General features: G+C 44.0%; 1 protein-coding gene across 1 annotated transcript in view; it reads right to left on the reverse strand.

Annotated features, from left to right (window-relative positions):
• Positions 1-4,280: 4,280 nt before the first annotated feature.
• The window catches only part of LOC106600427 (NPC intracellular cholesterol transporter 1), a 31,607-nt gene continuing 12,908 nt past the window's right edge, over positions 4,281-22,979 (reverse strand). Inside the window, exons 2-25 of the mRNA XM_014191768.2 lie at positions 18,319-18,447; positions 18,050-18,156; positions 17,705-17,868; positions 17,088-17,255; positions 16,640-16,889; positions 16,450-16,532; positions 15,874-16,244; positions 15,261-15,487; positions 14,877-14,977; positions 14,317-14,419; positions 14,008-14,197; positions 13,629-13,811; positions 13,361-13,475; positions 12,999-13,126; positions 12,260-12,394; positions 12,052-12,141; positions 11,735-11,925; positions 10,070-10,185; positions 9,583-9,712; positions 9,169-9,354; positions 8,138-8,369; positions 7,803-7,916; positions 6,505-6,667; positions 4,281-5,780 (exon numbers count right to left, since the gene is read on the reverse strand). Coding sequence (XP_014047243.2) covers positions 5,698-5,780; positions 6,505-6,667; positions 7,803-7,916; positions 8,138-8,369; positions 9,169-9,354; positions 9,583-9,712; positions 10,070-10,185; positions 11,735-11,925; positions 12,052-12,141; positions 12,260-12,394; positions 12,999-13,126; positions 13,361-13,475; positions 13,629-13,811; positions 14,008-14,197; positions 14,317-14,419; positions 14,877-14,977; positions 15,261-15,487; positions 15,874-16,244; positions 16,450-16,532; positions 16,640-16,889; positions 17,088-17,255; positions 17,705-17,868; positions 18,050-18,156; positions 18,319-18,447 — 3,759 coding nt within the window. The 3' untranslated portion in view covers positions 4,281-5,697. The remainder of the gene's footprint in view (positions 5,781-6,504; positions 6,668-7,802; positions 7,917-8,137; positions 8,370-9,168; positions 9,355-9,582; positions 9,713-10,069; positions 10,186-11,734; positions 11,926-12,051; positions 12,142-12,259; positions 12,395-12,998; positions 13,127-13,360; positions 13,476-13,628; positions 13,812-14,007; positions 14,198-14,316; positions 14,420-14,876; positions 14,978-15,260; positions 15,488-15,873; positions 16,245-16,449; positions 16,533-16,639; positions 16,890-17,087; positions 17,256-17,704; positions 17,869-18,049; positions 18,157-18,318; positions 18,448-22,979) is intronic.

Below are 22,979 nucleotides of genomic sequence, written 5' to 3' on the forward strand. Positions count from 1 at the left end.
CTGACACATATCCAAGGTAAACAAGGCGGGCGGTCACGCCAGTCCCAGTCTCGTGCTGCAATCAAAACAAACAGTTCCAGGCCTGGCCACGGCCACATGGCCTATATGGCTTAGTCCTCTCCATTGATACTCCTAATACCCCTCTCAGCGACTCATAAAGGGGGCTATTGACTGACCTCCCTGGGGTCAGCTCACATGTCAGCCACCTCCATTGTACCAAATATGTGTTCCATCGTTTGGGGGGCAAGCCCCCTGGCCTAGTCTATTGCCCTTCCCTCTTTTTAAAATAACAACATTTGGCTGAAACGGCAGTTTGCCTGCCCAACCCCCCCAGGCCTCCCCCCAAGGCCTTTCCCCCCTCCTCCTGATGCAGTGACTCAGGGCTTTTCAACCCAGGTCAGACCCTGGTCACTGCTGGGCCCACCACGTTTGTAAACAAGGAAGTGAATGTTGGGAATGGTGGGAACTGAATGGTGGGTGCTGTGTGGCGTGTTGTGGCTGTCAGTGGGAGAGGGACTCCCTGGTTGGCTGTTTGTCTGTTCAGCGGGGAGTGGGGCACACAGGGACGTATTCAGTCAGGGATGTGAAATGTTTTGAATGTTGCAGATAGACATAGAATGAATAGAGCTGACACGATTTCCTATCTAGCTGACAGACATTATTTTATGTAGTCTAACAATACATTTCTATGCAAACGTTCTGTGACTTTACATCCCCCTGAACAGGCCCCAGGCAGCCCTGCAGTTGGACTTGTTTGTGAATCTGATCCTCTGCATGTCTAAGATGATTCTCTAGTCCCACTGGGCGGCAGGTAGTCTAGCAGGTAAGAGCGTTGGGCCAGTAACTGAAAGTATACTGGTTTGAATGTCTGAGCCGACTAGGTCGAAAATCTATCGATGTGTCCTTCAGCAATGCACTTAACCCTAACTGCTCCTGTAAGTCGCTCTGAATAAGAGGGTCTGCTAAATGACTAAAACGTTTTATTTAAAAAAAAATGATTTTTTAAACCACTCAGTCTATTTTGGCGTCAACAGATAACCAGTGACTCAAAACTGATTATCTGTTACTTATTAATGGACCCTTTAAAGGGATTCAGTCCAATGTCTCAAGTAGAAAAAACAGCCAGTGGCCTGAATTTGAACCCCAAGGATAGTGTTGGCAGCAAATAATGCAACTCAATGACTTGTTAGGGGTAAGGTGTTGACAAGAAGTATGTGTACTTTCATGAACCAGCTTTGAGAGATGTGGAGGCGTTGCAGAATTTGCTTTGGATTCCTGGTAGGCAACTAGCGAGAGACAGCAGGAGATCATCCTGTCTGCCCTTATTATACTCATGTGATGTGTGTTGCTTGAGTGAAGGTTTTGGTAAGCATACAGCACGTCATTGTGCCAATAAGATGTCATGGCAATGCACGTCAAGCAAAGTGACCTCACAGCAGAAAGAGAGGAATGATAATGTGCGATTGCACAGCATTACTTTTCTCTCTACAGTCTTTCCCATGAAATACTTCCTCTGAGGAGTTTTTAAATCCCTTATTCAACTTAATGTAATAATGCACCATGTCTGCACCAATAATGCACCAGCTTGTATGGTAACTGGTGCTGGACAGTAAGTCTTCTCTCTCTCTCTGTGCCAGTAGAACATTTACATAACTTGCTTTAGTTTAGTGAGCTGCTGCCTTTTCGTCCCATATTTTCTACATTTTCTTTTAGTAACCATGTTGTGCTGTTAAGACAATGGTGCAATAGAGTACCATAGTATGAGTCATAGAACCTAGAGGTCAAACAGGGAAATGGTTCCAATTGTTTTTCCACCATTCATTTTTCCCCATAGGGGATTTTAGAATCACTTAAAATAAGGGCTCTGTTTCGTGGCTTACCCTGGCGTGACGTTTTGATAACCGTGTAAATCTGGAGGTATTGTCAACAAACGGGAATGGATGGGAAATGCTGTACTTGAATGCCCACAGGACACGGCGACCTTGCACCTGAGAGATAGTACAGTATACTGTATGGTTGCTGTTCATAAACATTACCTTGTTTCACGGCTATATTCACATTCTCACTTGTAAAGCTCATCGAGGGACTGATGCTGAAAACAAGCAAACGCATGGTGTAAATGACTCAATAATTCAGTGTCTGTCCCTATTCAAATAAAGGATATAAATAAATTAATGCAAAGCTTACTGTCTGGTATGTGATTTGCAACTTAGTTGAAAACCAGCTGATTAAATATCAGCAATGGCAAATCAGCTGTACATTACAACCATATTATTCATTTAACAGCATTGTCTGCTACAGTGACGGCTGTGTCGTCTGCGCTAAGCTGTAGCCAGTATGGGGTTAATCTGTACCGGGGCTCAGATGTGCGTGAGCTGGGTCAGGTGCAGGGTCCAGGGAGAGGTGAGCCACACAGGGCTTACATAACACCAGAACCTCGCTTCTCGCTCCCCCACCCCCTCTCTCTGTCCTGTTCCCTACACAGCCCCAACCAGGGGGAAATTAATATTTTAATCTCTCTCTGACAGATTCAAAGAACAGCCCAAACACTGAAAGAGAAAACTGATGAATAAATGATGAAGTGGCATTTTGTGTGACAACACGGCTGCAAGGCTCGGCCAGAGAGGAAGTTGACACTGTTACCGACCGTCAGTCCTTCTCGGTTTGGCAGACGATTTTTGTGAGGATATCATTTTCGATGTGGAAGTGCACGCACTGTGGGTGAAGTCTGACGTTCATATGGTTACAAATGGTTGGTTTTAAAAAGCACGGGAAAAAAAAATGTCTTTAAATATTCATGTCGCACAACCACAAGGCAGTGAAAACAAACGTGAGCCTTCAAATTGGCAGTAAATGTAAGGTATCGAAACTACCAAGTTAGACCACACCCGTCTGAAGTGAGGAAATATTGTATAACAGCGACAATAGGCCTACAGATTGCTGAAAAATAAGTCAACACTAACAGTCAGGAGAGGTAGTTCCAGGCAGCATACAGCTAGCGCTACTGTGGTATCTGGCGCCACAATGTGGTCTGTTTTTACATAACCCCCTTCAACCAGGCGGTTCCTTCTGAACATGTATACTGAATAAAAATATAAATGCAACAATTTGAAAGATTTTACTGAGTTACAGTTCATATAACAAAATCAGTCAATTGAAATAAATAAATTAGGCCCTAATCTATGGATTTCAGATGACTGGGAATACAGATATGCATTTGTTGGTCACTGATGGCTTAAAAAAAAAAAAAAAAGGTAGGGGCGTGGATCAGAAAACCAGTCATTATCTGGTGTGACCACCATTTGCCTCATGCAGCGTTACACATCTCTTTCTCATAGGGTTGATCAGGCTGTTGATTGTGGCCTGTGGAATGTTGTCCCACTCCTCTTCAATGGCTGTGCGAAGTTGCTGAATATTGGCAAGAACTGGAACATGCAGTCGTACATCCCAAACATGCTCAATGGGTGACATGTCTGGTGAGTATCCAGGCCATGGAAGAACTGGGACATTTTCAGCTTCCAGGAAATGTGTATAGATCCTTGAGACATGGGGCTGTGCTGAAACATGCGGTGATGGTGGCGGATGAATGTCATGACAATGGGCCTCAGGATCTAGTCACGGTATCGCTGTGCATTCAAATTGCCATCAATAAAATGCAATTGTGTTCTTTGTCCATAGCATATGTCTGCCCAAACCATAACCCCACCATGGGGCATTCTATTCACAATGTTGACATCAGCAAACCGCTCGCCCACACAACGCCATACACGTGGTCTGCGGTTCTGAGACGGGTTGGATATACTGCAAAATTCTCTAAGAAGACATTGGAGGTGGCTTAAGGTAGAGAAAGTAACATAGATATCTCTGGCAACAGCTCTAGTGGACATTCCTGCAGTCAGCATGCCAATTGCACGCTCCTTCAAAACTTGAGACGTCTGTGGCATTGTGTTGTGTGACAAAACTTAATATTTTAGAGTGGTCTTTTATTGTCCCCAGCACAAGGTGCACCTGTGTAATGATCATGACATTTCATCAGCTTCTTGATATGCCACACCTGTCAGGTGAATGGATTATTTTGGCAAAGGAGAAATCGTCACTAACAGGGATGTACCGGTAAACAAATTTGTGCACAAAAGTTGGCAAAATAAGCTTTTTGTGCACATGGCAAATTTCTGGGATATTTTATTTCAGCTCATGAAACTTGGGACTAATACTTTACATGTTGCGTTTATATTTTTGCTCAGTGCATTTAGGTTACTCAAAATAAGGCACACATGAGATATTAGTTAGTGATTTATTTTCCCAAAAAATTATGCAAATCTATAGTGGTGTACCAATATGAGATTCTATTGCAAATCAGATTTAAATCTGTCAATACCGAGTTGCAATGCAGTCCACACATTAAAATGTTAAAACATTAAGATTTTCATTCAAGACATGGTTACCATATTACAACATTGTGCTTCTTTCTAGTGCCAATGCGCAGCATTGTCAACAAGCATGTCTGTAACAAACATCTAGAGCCCCTGGTTGCCCCATGATAACAATAATATTACTTTAATATCTTAGCTCAACCCTACATTCTGAGGTACTACAGACAACTGGGCACAGCCCTAACTGTAAGCAAAAACATTACTGCAAGATGTGGAGCCAGACCAAGCCTAGTATAATGTACTTACAGACTGAGCTCTTATTCACTGATCTTGGATCAGTTTTGCCTTTTCCTTTATAATTATATGGACAAGGTGGCCCTGGTCCTAGAACATCACTCTTACTCTGTGTCACTTTGTGAATATTGACTCTTGGCTATATAGAAATACATATTGTCACACAATATTATTATTATTATTATAACATTAATAAAGTTGTCTCAATCAAGCTGGTCAAGTTTTTCCAGTAACTGTGGAACCATAGAAATATAATTACAGAATTCTAGTCATTATTTTTCTATGTGTGGAACACCTGAAATGTATACCAGGTTAACTGTATCTTCAAACACTATTTGGTTTCATTACTAGTTACATTAGTGTAATCAGTAGAGTATACATAAACGCTTCGTCATATAAAACTTTTTGTTTTTTCCTCAGAGAAGTAATCTTTTGCATATATCATCATTCTCTTTACACATTCTACTTAGCTAATCCCCCAAAAAACACTGTCTGGTTAAAGAATAACTGTTCTTCAAGAGAAAATAAAGAGTAGGGTCATAAACCCCCATAAACTTCTAGTTTAAATCTTAAGTTTTTCCTATATTCACATAGCTGACTTCCTGTGTTGTGAGGGGAAACAGTATATATCATCCTATTGCTGCTAATGTTACATTAGGGGGCTATTCTAGGTTACTGAAATCTGTGGTGTTCATTAGGCACCAAAACAGACAAAAACAGGGAAAGACTACTGGTCCAACAGGAAACGCCATTTTTTTCCATTTTCCATTGCAAAACATTTTGCCACTGTGTGCCCTAATGAAAACTACCCAGAATTGCCCATAAGAATTAAATAAAGTGTGAGAGGCCTCTGAGACACACCCAACAGTTATTCCTGAGTTGCATCCCTGCACTGCGAGTGTGTGTCAGAAATCACAGAAACTGCTGCCTCCGCCACGCTGCGTCACCCCACACCGTCTCTCCCAGACCAGGACAGAAAGGTTTGTTAGTTCAAAATCATCATTGTCCTGCTCTTTGCCCCACAGAGCCTCTAGAAGTTGAGGCGGTGCTCCCTTTCTGTGCCGGCATAGCGCTTGTTGGCTGCAAACACCTTGGCTTTGTTTACCGAAGGACCTGAGGGAAGAGAGACCGACAGATTGTGTAATTTTTCCAATGGTGAAATCGTTTAAAACTTTTGGGAGGCAACCTTACCCTCGTTCCATGCCGTGTAAACATTGACATAAAGACAAACTGGTACTAACTAAGATGAGGCACTACACAAAATACTCAGGTGGTAGGCAAACGTGAATTTTAGGGCAAGTTTCCTTTTGGGGCTTGAGGGTTTTAGTGAGCTTACAGAGAGGTGCTATAGTGTGATGTTAGGATGCAAATTATATTTGCGGTGAAAGGCCACACGCACACGCACGCACAATGGGAGAATCTTAAATTGGTTTTGCTCAACTCCTCCATCCTAAAAAGGAAACTGTTTTACGCGTATGAAATGAGACACCTTCTCCACCTGCGCGTCATCATGCAAATGATGTTTACGGAGGAATCCCCAAATAGATGTGTAAAGTGGTAAAAGGAAATGTAGCTGGTTGTGCCAGACATGTAGATAAGTAGAATATCGTTTTGAAACGTGTGCATGACTTTCTTCAAGAAAACAACAGCTGATTCAAAGAGGGTGTGACGAATTTGAGAACTCTTCCACGACAGGGAGCCGGTACGATAATTATGAGGTTCCTCGGCGGGAAGAGGCCATCTCCTCCGTTCGCCTATTATCAAAGTGGTACTCTCCTACACATGGCGAGTTTAAAAGATGGACTTTTGCCCAATTGAGAAATCGCCCTATGCGTACCTGCGTAGCTGAGCAGCACAGGGAGGAAGATGAGTCCGTGCGTGGCCCCCAGCAGCACCATGGCCAGGTACATGCGGAAGTAGAAGATCTGGAAGATCTGGGACTTGGAGAGAGCCAGGATCAGGATGCCTCCAAACTTAGTCAGAGTGATCCCACTGAACACCTGAGAGAAGAGGAGCCATGGTTTAGTTCCATTCTGGTGCTCAGCATTCCCTGCAGTCAAAAATGAATTCAATAACCAGGTTCTAAAAACCGGAGCCAAACAATCAGGTGATTTCTACTTTCCTAGATATTCCATTCAAGCCAAAAATTCTATTTCACACCGTTTTTTCCCCCTCCGTTGCTGCAGAGCCATTTTTTGGGGGATCTTTAGTCTACTGCACTCAAAGATCCTTCCTGAAGCTTCTGCGCACGTGTAGCCTACGTTCTCTACTTTACTCGCAGAGAACAGGCTACTCAGAGGAACGGTGCTCCTTTAATAAAGTCAGATCAAAACGTAATCAGCGTCCGCAGGACCACACGATCACTGTATTCTACATAACAGAACCCAATATAATAGAATAATATAACATTACTTTAAGACAAAAACACCATCGCATTCAATCGCGCATGATCATTCGTTAAGTTTAACCGGTGAAACGGCCACGCAGCGTCATTCTGCATAGTAACCATTTTATCTCAATCAGTTTCATGGTGATATGCATTTTGATCTTCTTGAGTTATACAGTGTAGCTTCAAAGTAGCCTACAGTGTTGTTTTGAATGATGGAGTGAATGAAATTTAGAGCAGACGGTGTTCAACTGTAGCATAGCCTACCTGTGTATTTTGCCTAGTAGCGCGCACTTGAGTCTTGGCCACATGAGAGAAGAATACAGTGGTGTTTTTCCTCTTACAGTAACGTTATACTATCATATTCAGTTCTGTTATGTAGAACACTATCGTTATGTGATCTTGCAGACATCGATTCACCTTTAATCTAACTTTATTAAAGGAGCACCATGACCGGTCGCCCGAGTAGCCTGTTCTCCGCGCATAAAGTAGAGAATATACACACACGTGCAGAACCTTCGGGAGGCTCCGGATCCTTTAGTGCAGTGTAAAGATCCCCAAAACGTTGGATCTGCAGCCACTCCGTACTATTTTTACATGTTAGATTACTGATAGAACAGACAATCCTCAGGCAAAGGATGAGCTACGTGCTTTTTTTGAAATACATATTCAGACAGTGTGCCGTTTCCGTGGACACAACACAAAGTGTGCTAGTGCGGGTTGAACTAGAAGAGTAGAGATGTACTTACTGAGCTGCCCATGTGGGCCAGAGCCTCTTCAGCCCTTTCCACCCTGGTACTCTTCACACTGATGGAGAAAGCCCTCACTATGTGACTGCAGAACTCCACAGAGATACCACAGCTCTGCAACACACACACACACAACACACACACACACAATGAATACACCGGAGATCCTGGGCTGCGTTCACAACAAGGAGTGTTCTGCATCCTCCTTTGGTGTCAAAACATGTCATTTAGAAATGACTACCAAAACTACCCAGAAATGTCAAATTATAGAAAGACAGTTTTTTTTTTTTTTAAATATACAAATCCAAAACTAATCAGCCTGTTCCTTCTCTCACCATGACAAGGTTGACGAGGGACACAGCGTTGAGGCTGATGTCCCAGAGCCACATGACCCCAAACATGTTGACCAGGATCATGGCGATGGTGATGCTGACCAGAACTCCTGACCACAGCTCAAAGCCCAGCAGCACCGTGGTCACCACAAAGATGGCCGCCAGCGACACGCCCAGCTGGAAGACCGTGTCGTAGACAATGGTCAGGTACTGCTCGTAGAACACGTAGAACACACTGGAGAGGGAAAACAACAGTTACAATTTAAGTTTCAACAAATTCAAATTCTGCAACATAATTCTAGTACAGTATGTAGAAAATGACATGCTGTGAATGATGTACTTAAAAAAAGGTTTGAACTTAAAAATGACGCTAGTGTGGCAACTCAAGGCACTTTGACCAAGAAGCGAAACAAAAAACCAGAAGGGCAGTACTTTGACAGGACAAAATACGTACAGATGGCATCTTACATGCAGTGTTTACATGTACTATACAACCCCTCTTGAACCCTTAAAACAGGATGTGTAGTAAACGGTGGGGGGGGGGGCATAAAAAAGCTGGATGTATAAGAAAAAAAAGAAGAAAAAAGATGGAGAACAATCTATATTATGAGGGCAGCTAAAACAACATGTTATGAGTGTGTGTTTATTTATGACCGACTTACTTCACCTTTTATGGCTATTTGGAGGAACAAAGACCTGGACCACACAATTTAACAGCTTTTCAGAGCGGTTCTATTTAACCAGAAAATCAGGAACTCAGAATCAGTGAGTTCAGGGCGTATCTAGCTCACTGGTGAGTTGTGACTATATTCTCTTCTCACGAGGGCAAAACTAACCAGTGACGGTCATATCACCAGCTAACCCTGAAACACTAACCCTTCGCGGGAAAAGCCTTGCGCTTTTTTTTTCATAACATGTGAGGCAGAGGAGGCTGCTGAGGGGAGGGCGGATCATAAAAATGGCTGGAATGGTCAATCGAGTGCTATCAACCACATGGAAAACACGTATTTGATGTGTTTGATACAATAGTCTACCTGTAGGGGAAGACTTTGTGGCCCATGGCGCTCGTGATGTTGTCAGCCAGGACGCGGGCCATCTTCATGGCGTCTATGAAGTCAGGGGAGTCCTTGAGGACGGTGTGGTAGGTCATGAAGTAGGTGGCCCCCACAGATGTGTCGTTCCCCTTTAGGACCACAGCTGAACTGTAGGCCGCGTGACCACTGCAGGACCACAAAGACCACATTAGAGGCAAATAGTTCAAACAAATTACAATTCCTTTAAACAGAATGATTGAATCTCAATGTAAGAGTTCAACGCCATCAGTGAAAAGCAAAAAAAGTGTAAACTACATCAAGGTAAAAGCATGAAATGCAACCAGTCAATATGTCTCAATACACACTCAACTATGAACTACAATGCCTTCATTGCCATAGAGAAACAACCATTACCCTTTCCCACACTTGACGTTTGGGTTGTCTGACAGAAACATGGGGAGGAACTTCATGAAGTCCTGCTCTATGGGCCTCAGCTTCCCACTGGGGGTCATGGGGCGGCAGTGCACACACGACGTGTCCACCACTGATGAAAGTAGACAAATGTAGGTACTTCAATACAACATTTCTAGCATACAAAGAAAAAGCCCTTCAAATACTGCCTCACTGACTAAAAGCAATGCTTCAGAATGGCACTGTTTCGCAACAGCTTGATATCGGAATGTAGCCTGTGTCTTCAAAATCAGGACGCGACAGACATTGTTAGACGTGTTAAGAGTTGTCCTGAACGTGTAGACGTGCTTTTCCCAGAAGCTGTTGGAAGAGACTGATCAGAGCAGTGTGTTATTGGCACATTGGATAATGGTTTAACGTTAGTGCCTGAGGCATTACAGAAGGTCCCAGAGGAGTGGTAATATCTACAGCAGGTTTGTGTGTGTGTTACCTGACGCATTGCAGAAGGCCCCAGAGGAGTTGTAATATCGACAGCAGGAGGACTGAGGCTTCACCCAGTCAAAGTAGTCATCCAGCCACGACGATGGGTTGAATCCTATAGTGGTGCTGGGAGGAGAATTACATTGAGATTACTAGATCCTTTTCTATTGGAAGACATTCAAGAAAGTCTTATAATACCTCCAAAACAAGAAAGGTATTTGTCAGCAGTGTTGGGGGTAACGCGTTACAAAAGTAACACGTTATGTAATGATATTACTTTTATGAGTAACGGAGTAATGTAACACGTTACTTTAAAATTTTGAGTAATAGTTACTTTTTCAAGTAATGTGTGCGTCACTTTCAGAAAATATTTCACCTCTGAGCTGTGCCATTGATCGCTTCTGTGATAACAAAGCCCATAGGGATTCACCGTCTAGTGCCAAGGGCACCCTCTAGCTATCCATCTCTATGCAGAGTTCTAACCAGCACTGACGGCTGGATTTTGAATGAAAAGAAAGGAAATCTGTACAGAGGTTTAGCTTAGCCTATATTAGGCCCATATATGATAGCGATAACTGTAACATTAAACTATACACAGTCACCTCTTAAATTATTGGCACCCTTGATAAAGCTGAGCAGAAAATACAGAAATAATACAAATACACAGCTATATTATATGCTAAAAAAAATTGAAATTATATTATTTAATACGAATACAATTACTCACAGAAAGTGATTTTGTTTAGCAAGTCATATTTTGTTTCTCAAAGAGATAAGGGGTCAAAATTATTGGCACCCCTGTTTTCAATACTCCGGCACCCTCCCCTTGCAAAGATAACAGCAAGGAGCCTTTTTCTAAAATGTTTTATGAGATTATAGAACACATTGGGAGGGATCTTAGACCATTCCTCCACACAGAATCTTTCCAGATCCTCGATATCCTTCGTCTGTGCTTATGGACTGCCTTCTTCAATTCAAACCACAGGTTTTCAATGGGGTTCAAGTCCGGAGACTGAGAAGTCCATTGCCTTCTCTTCTCTTGCTGGAAGATCTATTTGAGGCCAAGTTTCAGCCTCCTGTCAGAGGCAACCAGGTTTTTGGCTAAAATATCCTGGTACTTGGTAAAGTTCATCATGCTGTTGACCTCGACAATGGCCCCAGTGGACAAAACAATTGCCACATAACATCAAAGATCCACCACCATATTTTACAGTAGGCATGAGGTAATTTTCAGCATATTCATCCTTCTTTTGTCACCAAAACAAAAGTCCGTGGCCTAAGAGCTCTATTTTCATGTCATCTGACCATATCACCAGTTCCAATCCAAGTGCCAATGCAGTTTAGCAAACTACAGTAAACTTCAACAAACTACATTTGTTGGATGACATGAAAATAGAGCTCTTTGGTCATGCACAGCAGTGGTGGATGGTTTTGTTACACGTAACAAGTCATATGACTTTGTCAAGTAATTAAATCACATTTTATTGGTCGCATACACATATTTAGCAGATGTTATTGCGGGTGTCGCGAATCCCAGCACTGTTTGTCAGCGAGTTCAAAACCAGAATTCTAGTCTCCCTGTTAAACCCCGGCTGATTTCACAGCATACTACTGATTTCAACACGCAGTCCAAAGGTGAAAGAAGTGGGGAGGGGGTTGCTGTTGCTTCACTCACTAGTTGCTGATCAGAGATGCTTGGTAGACCTGTTGGACCAGAGAGTTGTTGCTGCAGCCCACCCCTCCACACACAGAGTTCTGGCCCTCCAGACTCAGGTAGTCATGGCCGTCCTCCACCACGAAGTAGACCGGAGGACCCGTGTGGAGGTACTCGCTCAGGTTCTTAAAGTAGTCCAGGACGTACGAGTCCTATTGGATAGGAGATTCAACACGAGACAAAATGTCTGATATTATCCAACGCATCAAAAGAGAAGACCGATTATCAATAGCACACTGAGTGAGGCTGGTGGGGTTAGACGTACTAGACATACTTACATCAGGCATGGAGAGCTTCTGGTCCAGTCCAATCTCTACCTTATTGGTGACAGCGATACTGAAGGACAACATCCCCACAAACACAGCCACCTGTCCGAGAGAAGTTGTTCAAGATACACTATGGACGTTTAGTGGCTAACTGTTTACATAACACGTTGGCTTGAACGCTGGCTTTACTGTACATTTAAATCTGAGTATCAGCACTCACCACAATGGGTCTGACCCACTCTTTGAGGATGAAGGGGGAGTAGAACTTCTTGAAGAAGTGGAAGAGGAAGCCATCTGTCCTCTCCTCCTGGCCAACTGGCAGCTTCACACAGCACACAATGTCCAGACGATTCCCCTGGAAAAACAACGTCTAAATTCTTGAAGCGCAAGAGAACGATGTTGACTTAACCCGGAAATCCTGAATAAGGCCCCAAGGACCCAATCAGTAAAGCATTTTAAAAACAGGTGTTCAGAATTTACTTCCTAATTAGATAACTTGTGTCTCTCTCTATTAAAATGTGACATCAGTGCACTGCTCACTTGAAGTGGGCTGTAACCGTGACGCTCATCCTTAGCTGGAAATGACATGGTAATGAAACAGGGAGTTGGGCAAACAGTGACACAGAATGCTGACAGCTACTGTTTAGCATGCCAAGCCTACCCCTGTGAGTCATCACCAGTCCTCTCACAGGAGAAGCAAATGCAGTGTGGAAACATTCATTTTATTCCCCAGCCGTCCTCACCTCCTGCCTCTTAGCGTCCAGGCCCAGCAGCTGATCTGTAGGAAGAAGTCAGCCCCAACCCTTAACCAAGCCCTACCCTACCCCCATACCAGCCCAGCCCTCCTCACATCCTGTCTCTTGGCATCCAGGCTGACAAAGCAGCTGATCTGTAGCAGGAAATCATCCCCAACCATATCTTACCCTACCTCACCCCCATACCAGCCCAGCCCTCCTTACCTCCTGTCTCTTGGCATCCAGGCCCAGCAGGCTAATGAAGCAGCTGATCTGTAGCAAGAAGTCAATGAACACAGCCAGCCCAGCAAACAGGGAGAAGGTCCGCACAGCTGGCATAGTGGACAGGGCCCCTGGAGAGGAAAAAGGTAGGTAACCCACTGACTTCAGAGCTCCAGACTCAAGCTTATCGTTACACAAATTGCAGTCCATACGGAAATCCATGGGAATGACAAAGGACCTAGTTGACATCTTCAAGGATTTACATACTGCCTTATACAATACGTTTGATTGTTCTATAATGTAGCCAAGTAGTGTGTCAACACTAGAGGTGTTAAGTGACTGAAGGTTACAGGTCATTCTCATACCCAGGAAGAAAGCCACCGTCTCAGAAAAGGAGGAGAGCAGCATGCTGGGAGCCACGTCTCCTAGGATACGGCCTATCTGCTGATGCAGCTCCTCCTGATGCAGCCGCTCATCCCTCTGTACAACAACGCACCACACACGGTGATCAATACATTCATTCATCAGTGCCATTACAGAGTTCGACAGTGACCATATACATGCCGTTACATGCACCTAACGAAACATTGTGGTTCAATGAAAGTATAGTCAGACGAGAATAAAGCTTAGCACCTGGTACGTTTGGACAACGATGAAGATGTTGTCGACGCCGACAGCCAGCACCAGGAAGGGGATGACCTCGATGACGATGAGGGTGAGAGGGATGCCAGCATAGCTGAAGATGCCCAGAGAACAGGCCACTGAGCTCAGCACAATCACAATGCCTGCAATGCCCAGGGAGATCTTAGAGTCCACCTGGGCCGAAAGCAAAGACAGAGGGTTAGTCGTTCCGAATCAGAACCTTGCGGGAGACAATGCTGCGCACAGGGGCTTGACCTCTCTTTTGAGCTAGACAAAGACCTAAACTATTGTCTTGAGTCGGGGAGATGTAGACGAACACGTCATTAAATAAAGTAAACTATGATAATGCCTGAAGTTAGTTACCACTAACCAATACTCTCCTGAAGCTGTGGATATGTCCTAACGCCAGGGAGATGTAGACGAACATGATGACGTAGCTGACCACGACGGTGCCGAGGTCACTTTCGCTCTCGCGGTTGATCTCGTCCTCAATGCTCCTCTCAGAGTTGAAGGAGATGGTCAGGTTGGGGTTGCTGTAGTTCTTCAGGAAACTGATGAATCTGGAAATGGATGGGTGTGCTACTTCAAAATGGCAACTCACGGCACAAACCCAAATCTGACTGAAATGTGAAACTCCTTTGGTAAATGCACTAGCATCTGAAACATTCGTTTTGCTCACTCCTTCTCCCAGGCCAGAGCTTTTCCCAGATTGACGCTGTCGTTATGGTAGTTGTTGACAGGGAATGTGATCACTAGAGCTGTGGCGTTGTTGTAGTTGGTGGCTGGGGTGGGAGAACAAGATGCAAAAAAGCGCCATGGGTCAGGGAATTTGTATTGACAGTTGACAAAGTTCCATTCAAAAAACACAGTGAACAATAGTAAAATCAATAGCATAGACATAGATTCAAGGTCGCAAACAGTCCGAGTTAGCTCATTAAACCCGACTCTACAAGGTCAGTCACCAAATAACCATCTTTGCATAGGCATCTCTGCATAATAAAAACTAGAAAAACATTTGTGATTATATACGAGTTAAGCAATAACGTTTAGCCTTTTGTAGCAGACACGTTTTCCTAATTTAAAAACATAAAAACACATACAATACACTCAAACATACCCATAGAAAAAAACAGCACAAAATTGAAAAGGTACATATTTCCCAACGACTAATTCTTATTCCCACCGACTAATTGTAGATTCTATTTCTTTGTGTGATGATGTTAACGTATCCCCACTCACCATCATAGCCTCCCAGGACCAGCCAGGGGAAGACGGGGCCTCCGTAGGTACCCAGGCAAGGATCATGGAGCTTGTTGGTGTCGTTGAGGGATGCTGGGGCACTACACACACACACACACACGAGAGACAGAGAGAATGATTTAATAACTGAGGTAATATACACAAATCTAAGACTAACTATTCACCATACACAGCTATGAGTATATACTTGCTGAAGGAAAATGAAGCTCAAGAAAAACATTTTACAGTGTGCAATATCAGAACCAATCTTTCAATGTGAATGATTTGAGTTGGAGAGGAACTGCAACCAGTATAATCTCATGAGTCCTGTAGCATTCCCCAGGTGCAGATGTTACTAGAGAAAGTGTTCTGAGGGCCACTCACCTGACGCAGTAGAGGAAGTGCGTGTGGTAGTCTGCGTAGACATAGAACTCATCTCCTATGCTATGGTCCAGCTGTTTGTGGCTGTTCTGGAAGTAGTTGAGAACACTGAGAATGGTGCAGTTGTCATTGAAAGGGGCCAGCGGGGCCAAGCAGATATCCTTTAAGGTCACTTTCTGGTCCCCGTATGAAGCCACTATATTTTCTATGTCCGTCTGGAGATCCAACACCTGAGAGAAGAGATCGTGTAAAAATTTGAGAAAAACTACAACTATAAAATGTCACGTCAGAACTAAGGCAAAGTATGTACTGTATTGTCTTCCTGAAGAGAAGAGCCTCCACACTTGATCAACAAGACAGCGGGTATATTCTTGACACAGCATTGTTTCTCCTATACTAATTTAGCAGAGGCGGGAGCCAAAGATTATAACTAAGGTCACTGATTCAGGGTTTTAGCTGCTGAAAGAAATCCTAGGGGAAACACTACTCAGATAGCTTGAACCAAAATGTCCACAACCCATAATCCCATTCTAAATTCTACAATAATTCCATCTGAACATATCAATCACACCTCAATTCATTACCCCCCCCCCCCCAGTTCCTCCAACTAACCCACCTGGTGGAGGACGTCCTTGTCCAGGGGGGCTCCGAAGGGCACGTCAGCCCCCGCGGGGTACGGAGAGTAGACGGATTCTGACTGCAACGTGGTGGTGATGATGAGCTGCTCTGCCCTGAAGAAGGGTCCGAAGTGGCTGTCGAAGTAGTCCTTCTCCTGCCTGGCCTGGCTGTTGGGAGAGGACCACAGCTCCACGGGGTCCGTGGTGATCTTCATGTAGACCAGGCCCCCTGAGCAGGCGGCCACTACAGCCAGGCTGCCCAGGATGACCACGAGGGGCTGCCGTACGCAGAACGAGCCCCAGCGGGCGAAGAGGGAACGCAGGGAGCTCTCGAAGCGCTCGCCCAGCGTCTCACCACACGATGCGTCCACTGTGACACAGAGCGAGAGAGGAGGGAATGAGTTAATGGTCAGGTAGAAAATGGGAGTTTTTTTGTTGTTGAGAACATTACTGCATTTTGGGCTGATTTGGCAATTGGCACCGTCGTATCTAGATACTTGTTCTACTTAACTTTCTGGACTCCAAGCTATTAAAGTAAGTGCTGCACAAAGACTTATTGATATGCAGCACCGTACCTTGGTCGATGTTGTCATTGTTCAGACAGGGAGGGTTATTGCTGTCCAAAATGGGACCATACTCCGACTCAATTCTCCTTTTTCTGGATGAGAAAAGGAGACAAAAAACAGCACCATTAGATACATCTTAGGAAAACACTGCTTCAGACGTCAAAGTGCCAGTCAGTTCATAACGCGCTTCAGTCCTTGCCTGTAGCACCAGGCTCCGATCACGGCTCCGATGAAGATGAGGAGGAAGGCCACATAAGAGATCCACATGATGACCACCATGGCGTCGATGCCCAGAATGGTCCATGGCGGAAGCAGGGGCGGAGGGACAGGCTGGGGGCCACAGGCCTGACTACAGTCCTGGCAGGAGCATGGCCCAGAGCCATCTTCCAGACCCTCCGTACAGCCGTATGTCTTGTTGTTCATGGGGATCATACCGGACACTGGCATGTCTGGAGAGGTGGGGGTAGTCAGAGGATGGAGTTATTGATAAAATAAATGTGAGCTGTACCAATTTGACTCCAGATGAATGTTCTTGTGCCGTTTTAAACTGAGACCAATGTTATCCTTAACTGAAATAAGTATGAATACTTGTGGAGACAGATGCCCTTTCGTTGTAAATGGCACATATTCTGTATTGTGCATCTTACCTGAGAATATAGGGATGATGGGGAAGGGACTCTGTCCATTGTTGATGTCGAACATGTACTGGATCCAGTTGGTGGCGTTGCAGTCACTGGCGTCCTTACCACAGAGCAGTGACAAGGCCTTCACGTTAATGGAGGGGGCCTGGACATCCTGACAAGCATTGTACATGGCTGCCAAGAGAGAGGACCAAAATTACATTATACGCCTTGGGACTGACTGATATCTGTAGCATTATGTCAACAACAGTGCTAGCCAATGGAAGTGACTGAATATTTCCACTCTCCAAACTGTGACCTGATCTGCCCACTAGCCTAATCTGTTTGCAGTCTTGCCAACTCCTATGGACAATGACCATAAGAGTTGGCAAGAAAGCATTAACAGATTTTTATTTTTAAAATATTTATTTAACTAGGCAAGTCAGTTAAGAACAAATTCATATTTACAATGACGGCCTAGGAATAGTGGGTTAACTGCCTTGTTCAGAGGACAGAACGACAGATTTTTTTACCATGTCAGCTCGGGGATTCGATCTTGCAACCTTTCGGTTACTGGCGCAAAGCTCTAACCACTAGGCTGCCTGCCGCCCCAGTCTAGAGGACCAGGCAATGTGCCCCCTCACCATTGGCAAATGTCTGTCCAATGTAGTACTGGACTTCCACCACATTGGTCTTGTTGGCAGCTGTGTCACTAGTGAACTGGGTGCCGTTCAGGAACAGACTCTGGTGGGGGCTGCAGGTAAGCTCACAGAACAGGTTCATCAGGTTGAAGAAACAGGCTGGGCATCTGGATACGGAGAACCCAGAGAGAGTCAGGGAACTTTAGATTGACGGAGATGACAACATATCAACAAAGCTACCTTACTGCTAAGGCACCTCGCTAAACTAAATCATAGCTATTACGGGAGTATGTCCAAGTATGGCACATGGAATGACAAAGTTATTTTTGCAAAGAGTATGGTGCGTACCGAGAGAGGAACTGTAGGGGAAACTGAAGGCTCCCTTGAAGAGTCTGCAGCTGCTGGACATCGCAGCACAGACTCTGGTTCCCATAGTCATAGCCTGGACACAGTTCCTACACACACAAAACAAGAACCGGGATCATTTAGATGACCTAACCTGGTTTTGTTCAAGTAAAACATGTGAGAACATTAAAATTGGAGTCAAGCGTAATTTCAGAAGTGCAATGAAAACATACAGAACCAGTTCAAAAAAAAGCTTCCATGATAAACCTTACTGTGAGCAGCTCATGGCCCTCTGCTGGGAGTGGGATAGGTGGTCCTGTATAGTTGCAGTTGTACTTCTTCCCCGGGACCTTATCGGACTCCCCACACTCACCGTACCACACACAGTGCTGGGCTTGAACCTGAGAGGATAGGGGGACCAAAAAAAACAAACAAACAAACAAACAATCTTAACATTAGTCTTGTGAGAGGTGTAAGTGATGGAAATTCTCTTTGGCTTATCAGAACTTTAAATGTGATGTTCTGTAGGCTACATACACTCCCATTAATATGTATTTGGACAGTGAAGCGAAAAACTTTAATTTGATTTTATACTCCAGCATTTTAGATAGGTCTCAAACTCAGCAAAAAAAAAAAAAAAAGAACCGTCCTCACTGTCAACTGCATTTATTTTCAGCAAACTTAACATGTCTAAATATTTGTATGAACATAAGATTCAGACATAAACTGAATAAGTTCCACAGACATGTGACTAACATTATTCAAATTATGTGTCCCTGAAACAAAGGGGGGTGCATCTCCTCCTCATGGACTGCACCAGATGTGCCAGTTTTTGCTGTGAGATGTTACCCCACTCTTCCACCAAGGCACCTGCAAGTTCCTGGACATTTCTTGGCGGAATGGCCCTAGCTCTCACCCTCCAATCCAACACATTCCCAGACATGCTCAATGGGATTGAGATCCGGGCTCTTCGCTGGGATTGGCAGAACACTGACATTCCCGTCTTGCAGGAAATCACGCACAGAACGAGCAGTATGGCTGGTGGCATTGCCATGCTGGAGGGTCATTTCAGGATGAGCCTGCAGGAAGGGTACCACATGAGGGAGGAGGATGTCTTCCCTCTAACGCACAGCATTGAGATTGCCTGCAATGACAACAAGCTCAGTCTGATGATGCTGTGACACACCGCCCCAGACCATGACGGACCCTCCACCTCCAAATCGACCCCGCTCCAGAGTACAGGCCTCGGTGTAACGCTCAATCTTTCGCCGATAAACGCGACTCCGACCATCACCCCTGGTGAGACAAAACCGCAACTTGTCAGTGAAGAGCTGTCTTACAACAGGCCTACAAGCCCTCAGTCCAGCCTCTCTCAGCCTATTGCGGACAGTCTGAGCACTGATGGAGGGATTGTGCGTTCCTGGTGTAACTCTGGCAGTTGTTGTTGCCATCCTGTACCTGTCCCGCAGGTGTGATGTTCGGATGTACCGATCCTGTGCAGGCGTTGTTACACATGGTCTGCCACTGCGAGGATGATCAGCTGTCCGTCCTGTCTCCCTGTAGCGCTGTCACAGGACGGACGTTGCAATTTATTGCCCTGGCCACATCTGCAGTCCTCATGCCTCCTTGCAGTATGCCTAAGGCACGTTCACGCAGATGAGCAGAGACCCTGGGCATCTTTCTTTTGGTGTTTTTCAGAGTCAGCAGGAAGCCCTCTTTAGTGTCCTAAGTTTTCATAACTGTGACCTTAATTGCCTACCGTCTGTAAGCTGTTAGTGTCTTAACGACCGTTCCACAGGTGCATGTACATTAATTGTTTATGGGTCATTGAACAAGCAAGGAAAACAGTGTTTAAACCATTTACAATGAAGATCTGTGAAGTGTTTTGGGATTTTTATGAATTATCTTTGAAAGACAGGGTCCGGAAAAGGGGACGTTTCTTTTTTTGCTGAGTTTATTAGGTGACAATACAGACTGTCAGCTTTTAATTCAGGGTATTTTCATACATATCCGTTTAACATTTAGAAATAAAAGCACCTCATGTAGGCTATTCCCCATTTGAAGAAGTCCTAAGTATTTGGACAAATTCACTTAGGCCAAATAGTGTATTAAAGCAGTCAAAAGATTAGTATTTGAGCCCATATTCCTTGCATGCAATGACTACATCAAGCTGCGGACTACAAACTTGTTGGATGCATTTGTGGTTTGTTTTGGTTGTGTTTTGTCCAATAGGAACTGAATGGTGAATGTCTTGTGCCATTTTGGAGTCCCTTTTTTGTAAGTAAGAATAGAAGATGTTGCTGAACACTTCCACATTCATGTGGATGCTATACTACCATGATTATGGATAATCATGAATGAATGGTGAATAATGATGAGTGTCTTGCCACTCAAAAACATTCTAACCTTTTGCTGCTATTGGTAATGGTGAGAGGTTAGAGCTCGTTTTATTGTAGCCTCTGAACGGCATCTCACTCATCATGATTCATTTATGATTATTCTTAATCATGGCATTATCAAGAGGGCAATTCCACTGGTAACATAGTGACACAGACTTTTGCACTTTAAAAATGTATGTCTGATTGCCAACTTAAACAAACCAAATAAAACTCTATGCCCAAGTGGGCGTGGCCACTGGCTCCAGTCATCATTTACCATTCAGTTCCTAAATGGGCACAACATAACCCAAAACACAACCAAAGCAAACTGCAATGGCCTTTCCATTGTGTTAACAATAGAGTATTGGTTGATTTCCTGTTTAAGTAAAACTTTTTTTTAATTTAATTTAATTTTTTTTTAGAGTGATGAGAAATGTTTCATCCAATAAATGTGGTCTCTCACTGCACCCTCATATGCCATGTCTTGAAATATGCAGACAGGCGGAAAAAAGTAAAATGTACATTGTAATACTTCTGACAGGCAACTTTCTAACTCCACCAACAGCTCCCAAGACTTTACCACAATCCCAAAAGGCATGGATTACTGCGTCATTGTTAGTTTTACACTTAAGACATGACTCTGCCATTGTTCTGTAGAATTTGTGAATTTCGTCCTGTGCAGTAATCTATACTTTAGTTTATACCGGATTAAGCGTACATTTTCGTTAACTGTAATTTCCTTAGCCATGTTCCAACATTCCCTCCATCTTGTGCCAATATCAGTTCCTTTTAAGTCTTGGTTCCAATAGGTCATATTTTTTTCCTCAGAGATTGTCAATTGGGTCTCTGCAAGGTTTTATATAGCTTACCTATCATATGAATATCCTTTTCTGACTCAAATAGGATTCCCTCAAGATTACTCTGATGCCCAAAAGATTTCAAACCGAAATGTATTAATATGAAACTATCTACATTGGTCAGTCTAAAATAGATTTGTAATTATTTCATTGATATAAACGCATTGTACCGAGTCATTTACAGTTTCTATACCTTTAGTTTTCCATGTGGACCAATTTATCTGTGAATTCTGAAAAACTATCCAAGGATTGTTCCATAGGGTGGGTTTTTTTTAATGGCGAGAGATTGGTCCTTGTAGAATACGTTGAATTTTCTTTCATATTGTTATGGTGTTCTGAACTATGACGTTGTTCATGTTCTTAGAAGTGCTCGACGGTATAACAATACGACGGTAATATCACAGTACCAAAACGTCATGATACCAACATTTTTATACTGAACCAAAATATAAAACGCAACATCTAAAGTGTTAGTCCCATGTTTCATGAGCTGAAATAAAAGACCCCAGAAATTTTCCAGACGCACAAAAAGCATATATCTCAAAAATGTGGCGCACAAATTTGTTTACATCCCCGTTAGTGAGCATTTCTCATTTGCCAATATAATCCATCCACCTGACAGGTGTAGCATATCAAGAAGCTGATTAAACAGCATGATCATTATTACACAGGCGCAACTTGTGCTGGGGACAATAAAAGGCCACTCTAAAATGTGCAGTTTTGTCACACAACACAATGCCACAGATGTCTCAAGTTTTGAAGGAGCGTGCAATTGGTATGCTGACTGGAGGAATGTCCACCAGAGCTGTTGCCAGAGAATTTTATGTTCATTTCTCTACAATAACATTAACATAGTTTTCGAGAATTTGGCAGTACGTCCAACCGGCCTCACAACCGCAGACCACGTTTAACCACGCCAGCCCAGGACCTCCACATCCAGCTTCTTCACCCGTGGGATCGTCAGACCAGCCACCTGATGAAACTGTGGGTTTGCAGAACCGAAGAATTTCTGTACAAACTGTCAGAAACATTCTCGGAGAAAGTCATCTGCGTGCTCGTCGTCCTCACCAGGGTTTTGACCTGAATACAGTTTGGTGTCATAACCGACTTCAGTGGGCAAATGCTCACCTTCGATGGCTACTGGCACGCTGGAGAAGTGTGCTCTCCACGGATGAATCCCGGTTTCAACTGTATCGGGTAGATGGCAGACAACGTGTATGGCGTGGTGTGGGCGAGCGTTTTGCTGATGTCAACATTGTGAACAGAGTGCCCCATGGTGGTGGCGGGGTTATGGTGTGGGCAGGCATAAACTACGGACAACGAACACAACAGCATTTTATTGACGTCAATTTAAATGCACAGATGCCGTGACGAGATCCTGAGGCCCATTGTCGTGCCATTTATCCGCCACCATCTCCTCATATTTCAGCATGATAATGCCGAGCCCCATGTCACAAGGATCTATACACATTTCCTGGAAGCTGAAAATGTCCCAGTTCTTCCATGGCCTGCATACTCACCAGACATGTCACCAATTGAGCGTGTCTGGGTTGCTCTGGATTGACGTGTACGACAACATGTTCCAGTTCCTGCCAATATCCAGAAACTTCACACAGTCTTTGAAAAGGAGTGGGACAACATCCCACAGACAACAATAAATTCTATGCAAATGAGAGTTTTGCACTGCATGGGGCAAAT

Source organism: Salmo salar, chromosome ssa03, assembly GCF_905237065.1.
Source record: "Salmo salar chromosome ssa03, Ssal_v3.1, whole genome shotgun sequence".
Classification (NCBI taxonomy): domain Eukaryota; kingdom Metazoa; phylum Chordata; class Actinopteri; order Salmoniformes; family Salmonidae; genus Salmo; species Salmo salar.